Source organism: Lynx rufus, unplaced genomic scaffold (assembly GCF_022079265.1).
Source record: "Lynx rufus isolate CCGP_SWC_20201006 ecotype Redwood Valley unplaced genomic scaffold, mLynRuf1.p SCAF_10, whole genome shotgun sequence".
Classification (NCBI taxonomy): Eukaryota; Metazoa; Chordata; class Mammalia; order Carnivora; family Felidae; genus Lynx; species Lynx rufus.
Window position 1 is genome coordinate 57,659,826 of NW_025814824.1, and position 7,137 is coordinate 57,666,962.

Sequence of the window (7,137 nt, forward strand, 5' to 3'; positions counted from 1 at the left end):
AGGGCCGGCTTGTGAGGGCCGTGAATGCCCCACTGAGAAGCTTATGTTTTGTCCTGAGGGCAGCGGGCAGCCACTGGGTTTCAGTCAGGAGAGGGTGTGATCACATGTGCTTTTCAAAAAGGCCCCTCTATCTGGAGGCCCCTCTATCTATCCCCCAGGGAGGATAGAGTGGAAGGAGACTGAGAGTGAAGTCTTGAGGCCAGCCAGGAGCCGCTGTAGAGGTGCAGGCGGTGGTGCCGAGAGCTGGCCAGGCCATGCCAGGGGAGGAACCAAGCGGTGCTTTGTGAGCCCTTCTGTGGCGGCCCCAGTGGGACTCGATGCTGGCTTTCTGGGGTGAAGATTCCAGCCACACAGCCCTGCACCGCACCTGTCCTCCCTATAGGAGTCCTCACCCACTACCCTAAAGAGCCCAGGTGTCCCTCACTTGGAGGTCCAACTTCTACCCCACACTTTCCTGGCAGCCTCCTTCACTTCCGTGTTCCTCAAGCTGTAGATGACAGGGTTCAGCATGGGTGTGACCACGGCATAGAGGACCGTGAAGACCTCGTCAGAGACACGTGCCTCCTTGCTCTTGGGTTTCATGTACATGAATATTACGGTGCCATAGAAAAGCATCACCACAGCCAGGTGTGCCGAGCAGGTGGAGAAGGCTTTGCGGCGCCCAGCGGCTGAAGGCACCCTCAGGATGGTGGCCAGAATAAGTATGTAGGACAGGCAGATGAATGCCAGGGGTACAGGCAGCAGCAGAATGGCACCCACCAGCAGGAAGACTTCACTGACTGACGTGTCGCCGCATGCCAGCTTCAGCACTGCCAGGATCTCACAGGTGAAGTGACTAACCACTTGGCGGCCACAGAAGGGCAACCTCATGGCAATGACCGTCTCAGTCACCGACTTGAAGAGGCAGAGGACCCAGGTGGTTCCCGCCAGGAATAAGCAGAGCCGGTGGCTCATGAGCACGGGGTACCTGAGTGGCCGGCAAATGGCCAGGTAGCGATCGTAGGCCATGATAGCGAGCAGTAGACACTCTGTGGAGCCTGCGGACAGGCTCAGACACATCTGGACTGCACAGCCAATAAAGGAGATGGTCTTCTGAGCTGACAGGAGGTGGACCAGCATCAGAGGCACAAAGGTGGACGTGTAGCAGATGTCCAGGATGGAGAGGTTGCCCAGGAAGAAGTACATGGGTGTGTGCAGGCGGACATCTAAGACACTCACTGCCACGATGGCAGTGTTTCCCAGCAGGGTCACCAGGTACATGGCTGAGCACAGAGGGAAGAGCAGGTGCTCCAGGGCTGGGTAGCCAGAAAATCCTTTCAGAAAGAACTCAGAGATCTCTGTCCTATTGACCAGCTCCATACTGCAGTGCTCAGGGGGGCACACAGCTGGGATGGAGGGAAAGAGGGTGTACGGTGGTGGAGAGCCCACAGAACCTCTTTTGGGTTGGGGTGCCTGGGTGGTTCAGTCAGTTGAGCATCCGACTTTGGCTCAGGTCAGGACTTTACAGTCCATGAGTTTAAGCCCTGTGTTGGGCTCTGTGCTCTCATTGCAGAACCTGCTTTAGATCCTTTGTCTCCCTCTCTCTCTCTGCCCTTCCCCTGCTCGTGCTCTCTCTCTCTCTCAAAAATAAACATTAAAAAAAAGAACATCTTTTGGGTTGAAGTATATTGCTTGGGCCTTTTCCAGCTTTTATGCACAGTCTGTCCTCGAGTTTGGACAATTTGCACACCTCACCTCTAGGCCGCAATTCATCCACGTGAAAAGTGAGCATTGATCTGGATCAGCATTTCCCTGAGAGTGTTAATGGAAATGTTAGTAGGCAATCTGAAAAATTAATTTGAGATACCACTAGATTAATTGAAAGTAAATAAAGTTCTTTACCGCAGGACTTCTCAGAGCCTTATATGCCAATGTGATTTGTGACTTTCCAAAAGTGGTACAGGGCATGTAGTTCCCAAACTTATTTGACCATGGGTATCATTCTTTTTACATTAATCTACAGCACATAAGTATTCTACTAACATAGTTTGGGGAAAAAAGTATACTGGATCAGAGGTCTTCAAATGAATGTGTACTAGAATCACCTGGAAAGTTTGTTAAAATACAGATTGTGTTGTTCCATCCGCAGAGTTTCTGACTCAGTTTGTCTGGGTGATGCTGCTTCTGCTGGCCACAGTGCCACACTTGAGAATCCCTGGGCTAGATGGTTCCTGAGGTTCCTCTTGGCTTTAAGGAACCTCTGAGCTGCTTTATACTGTTCCCACTGTTGGGAATGCCCTTTTCCCTTATTTCTCAGCCTGCAGAAATCTGATTTGTGTCTTCAGGTTAGCTCTGGTCTCCATGCATGAAGCATACATTGTGCCTCACATTGGAGGGGCTGCTGATCTCTGAGCTTATCAGTTGGCTCATCCAACCTGTCCTTCCACAGGGCCTGTTTGTCAGCTACTGTGTGTGGATTGACCTTCAGAATCTGCCTTCATCACAGGCTTTTGAGCTGAAATTTGAAGGACTAGTTGGCCTGGCCCCAGACCTCCTATTTTCTCTGGGCCTGAGCTAGAGCTGCTTGGACTTCATGAATTCCTAAGGCATCTGCATGGAAAACTCCCTGAGAGGTGAATCCATTGGATCTCATTGCACAGGTAGGAAGCTGAGGTCACATCGTAAGCCTCTGGCAAGGTGGGCCTAGAATCTAGTCCTCCCAAATGCATGGCACTGACATCATGCTCACGGCAGAGATTTGCTTCAGCCAAGCACCAAATGTTGGTTGTTCTTTTATCACAATGGATGAACATCTTTCTCCCACATTCTCCCCTCAGTCTTCTTACCAGGTAATGAGCATGAGTCAACATGTCCCATGGACATACTTAGTGTTTCAGACACTTGCAAGATGTCAATAAACCCATGGGACACACTGTCCAAGCCCGGATCTAGAGTGAGCACCAGTTCCTGTCCGTGCCTCACTTGCATGAGAGTTTCCTTCTTTTACTCCTCCTGTGTTTACCCATTCCAGAATGAAGCAGAGATTGAGCTCCTATTACAGTCACCATGCTAGGCATTAGGGGAACAAATATGCTCCCGGGCCACTAAATTCAAACCATTTCTATGCAGAAATCATCTCCAATTCCCATGCCTAGCTTCATCCTGCTTCTGTTTGCGGGCCTCTAGTGACAGGAAGCCTACTTCTCCCATGGACATACTTCTTCCTTTTTTTTTCTCTCTTTCTGTTAAGCCATGCTAAGGGTCACAAAAATCCTTCCCAGTATGGAGTCTCTGGGTGTTACTGGGCCTGCACCACCCAGCAAAGTTCAAGGTGAGTGGCCCCTGTGGACACTTTCCTCTCACACAGAATAAACACAGGGTCCAGGGCTCTGGGTCCTACTGCAGGAACGAAGGGCCTCTTCTGCAGCAGGGAGGGCTCTGCCCTAGTCTTGGGACCTCAAATAGAAGGTCTTGCCTTTTCTTGACTGTGTCTAGACACATTGTGGGGTAGAGGAGTGTGATCCACAAGCTCCCTCCAAGATTCGGCTGGGAAAACCTGAGACAGGGCTCATGGAGGGGCACCTCTATTTAACAGAGTGTCAATAGCAGCAGACGCTGTGCCAGGGCTGTGGGCAGCATAGAGGTGGCACTGTGCTTTCCTGAAGCCCCAGTAGTCGGGCCATGCCATAGCTTCCTTTGCATGGCTCCACATACTATAATCTATCCCCTAAAGTCACTAACAAACATAAGCAGCTGTTGGCTCTCTATTGCAATATACATACACCCACGTAATGTCCCCATATATGGCCCCAACTCCATGTGTGTGTACAAACAACTGTTTGACCCCCCCTGTATGCACATATGTGCCTGTGCGTGTATATGCCACACATGGGCTCATGTATGTGCCTGTATGGTCATCCACGTGAGTGCATGCATATGTGTAGCAGGCACTCTCTCATGGGCTCTCTCTCTCTCTCTCTCTCTCTCTCTCTCTCTCTCTCACACACACACACACACACACACACCTGGTAGTACGGATCCTTGGACTTGTGGCCAGGGCTTCAGAGGACCAAGCAGGACTACTAGGATGAATGGAGACCAAGCTGGGACCCTGGACGTGTCAGTAGAGAAGGAACAGCCCTTGGGGTAGGGAGCAAACTTTGTCTGGACTGAACCAGGAAGACAGAGAAACATCAGAGCAGGGACATGGTCACCAAACCAGCTCTAATGTCTCGTCTGCTTTCCAGCCTGTGTGCTGAGTTGCTGTCTCTCCCTGCTCTTTTGTCTCCCCTTTAGCTGGAGGATGAGGGCCTCTGGGAAGAGGGGCCAAGAAGGGATGTGTATGGATGCTATGGAACTCTGGTTCTCAAAGCAGGGCTAGGAAGCTTTGTCTGCAGAGCCTACAGTGTCCTTTCTGCCTCTGCCTTACTCCTGGCCATCTGCTACCTAAAAACCAGTTCAGATGCTACCCCCATCAGGGAGCCTTCCTTTGTTTCTCCTGGGTCACCTTGAGCCCTCTCTCTTTTGTGCACAGTCCTGCTGGCATTTTCAAGGTGGCACTCACCTCTCTCACTCACTTCTCGCTTGTTGCCTACCCTGCCAGCCCACAGGGGTGGCATCTCCTCCCCCAGGTTCTGAAGGCCAAGTTGAAGCCATCAACTTCTTCCTGTCTTGATGTGATTTCATGGGGCTAAGACAAATTGGGAGGGAGCAGCTGGGTGACAAACATGAGCTGTTCCTAATCTGGAGGACAGCCTGGCAGAACTGGAAGGGTTTCACAGCTCATGTAGACCAACCCCTTTTTACATATGGGGAGACTGAGGTCCAGAGAGAGAAGGGCTTGCCCAGCATCATCACACACTGAGTTGGAGGGGGAAGCCAAGGTTCCAGTAATTCCTTGGAGGTCCTGACTCCTAGCCAAGGCCCCTTCACCTGCCCCCATATCTCCATTTTTTTACTTACCTTGAGGCTTTTTCAGATTCATGTCCCTTGTTCCCTGGAATATACTTTAGAGACCAGGAACCTTCTTTGGCTGCAACTAGGAGAACACAGTTCAAAGAAGTGGGCCCAAGCCTCCTTTACACAGGGAACCCTGGTGGGCAGGACATGGGGTTTCACACTAACTCAGCTTTCCCAACTAAGAACACACGCCTAGACTTTTGCAAAATTCAGTGAAGTGTTTGCAACTCAATAGAATTAAGTAGAGCTTTTAGAATTGGGTGGAATTAGGTAAAGTACTCAAAATTCAGTGGGACGTTCTCTGAAGAGTATCACACTTGTTGGAATTAGGAAATTCTGATGGGCTCAAGGCTGAACAGGGCACTCAGTAGCTTACTGCGGCCTCCCAGGGACTCCCTGACCCGGGTGGCTCCCGGATCGTGGTCGACAGCCTCCCAGGGAGCAGGCAGGTCAAATGGAGTAGGCACCTTTCAAAGCTCCCTATGTGCCAAGGGACTGTGCAATCCCCAAGGCAATTTAGAGGGAGAAGGGGAAATGTACCCAGCGTAGAAACTTTGGGGTGCTTCAGGGATGATGTCCCAAAGACCCAATTACACAGAGTCTATTTGGAAATCTTAATTGGTGTGAAAAAGTTGGCGAAAGTGACTCAGGGTCGGGATCTGCACTCACAGATCAGTCCCCAGTCAGTGTGACCCAAGCATGTTTATAGAATGAGTAAATGAGTGAGTGGATGAGCAGTTAAATAAATACATAAAGAGTTCTCGCGAATAAATTTAAACATTAATGAATGGTGAGTACACAAATGATAGGCGGGGGTGCTTTCCAGGAGAGTTAGAGGTCCTGGTTCAACTGTCATAAGGATCTCAAGAAAATGCAAAATCTGGAAAGAGTGTAACGAGGAGGGAACTAGAAGAAAAGAGACAAACAGAATTACAGAATATCAGAGCAAGGAGTCCATATTTACCATCCTGGCCCACCCTCATTGTAGAGACAAGGAAACTGCTCTAGAGAGGAAGGAGCTGGCTCAGTGTCCGGGGTTTGCTCTGCGACGCTGATTTGTCTGCCCTTGAATGCATCTCCCTCAGTGCAAAGCAGGTCTGCCCAGGTCAGGCAGTGACTGGGTGCCTCTCACTGCACCTGGCTCCTCTTCTCCAACCTCAAAACAGGCATCTTGATGGTTGCTCCTTGAGGTTCCTTCTAGTTCTCAGAGTCCATGCCTCTGTGGGCTGGAGGGCCTCCTTATCAAATAGGGTCGTTTTATTTCAGAGCTGACTATTGTTATTGTTGTTGGATTTTTTTTTTAATTTTTTTTTTCAACGTTTATTTATTTTTGGGACAGAGAGAGACAGAGCATGAACGGGGGAGGGTCAGAGAGAGAGAGGGAGACACAGAATCGGAAACAGGCTCCAGGCTCTGAGCCATCAGCCCAGAGCCTGACTCGGGGCTCCAACTCACGGACCGCGAGATCGTGACCTGGCTGAAGTCGGACGCTTAACCGACTGCACCACCCAGGCGCCCCTGTTGTTGGATTTTTATTTAACTGTTTTAAAATACAAGTGACTTTATTAGCTTTTTATGTATTTATACAAGCTATACATATAGAACATTCTTTTATTTTATTATTTTACTTTTTTTTAACATTTATTCATTTTTTGAGACACTGAGAGAGGCAGTACAAGCGGGGGAAGGACAGAGAGAGGGGGAGACACAGAATCGGAAGCAGGCTCTGGGCTCTGAGCTGTCAGTACAGAGCCCATCATGGGGCTCGAACTCATGAACAGTGAGATCATGACCTGAGCCGAAGTGGGACACTTAACTGAGCCACCCAGGTACCCCCAGAACATTCTTTTAAAAAAACATGAAGAGGGGCGCCTGGGTGGCTCAGTCAGTTAAGCGTCCGACTCTTGATCTCAGCTCAGGTCAAGATCTCATGATTTGTGAGTTTGAGCCCCATATCGGACTCCATGCTGACAGCACAGAACCTGCTTGGGATTCTGTCTCTCCCACTCTCTCTGCCCCTCCCCGACTTGTTCTCTCTCTGTCTCTCTCAAAATAAATAAATAAGCTTAAAAAAATAAAAAGAGGGGCGTCTGGGTGGCTCAGTCGGTTGAGCATCCGACTTCGGCTCAGGTCATGATCTCACGGTCCGTGAGTTCGAGCCCTGCGTCGGGCTCTGTGCTGACAGCTCAGAGCCTGGAG

General features: G+C 50.1%; 1 protein-coding gene across 1 annotated transcript; it reads right to left on the reverse strand.

The window, feature by feature from the left end:
- Positions 1 to 420: 420 nt before the first annotated feature.
- LOC124526073 (olfactory receptor 13J1-like) lies at positions 421 to 1,368 on the reverse strand. The gene has a single exon (XM_047098797.1). The coding sequence runs from the start codon at positions 1,357 to 1,359 to the stop codon at positions 421 to 423; it is 939 nt and encodes a 312-aa protein (XP_046954753.1). The 5' UTR covers positions 1,360 to 1,368.
- Positions 1,369 to 7,137: the final 5,769 nt, after the last annotated feature.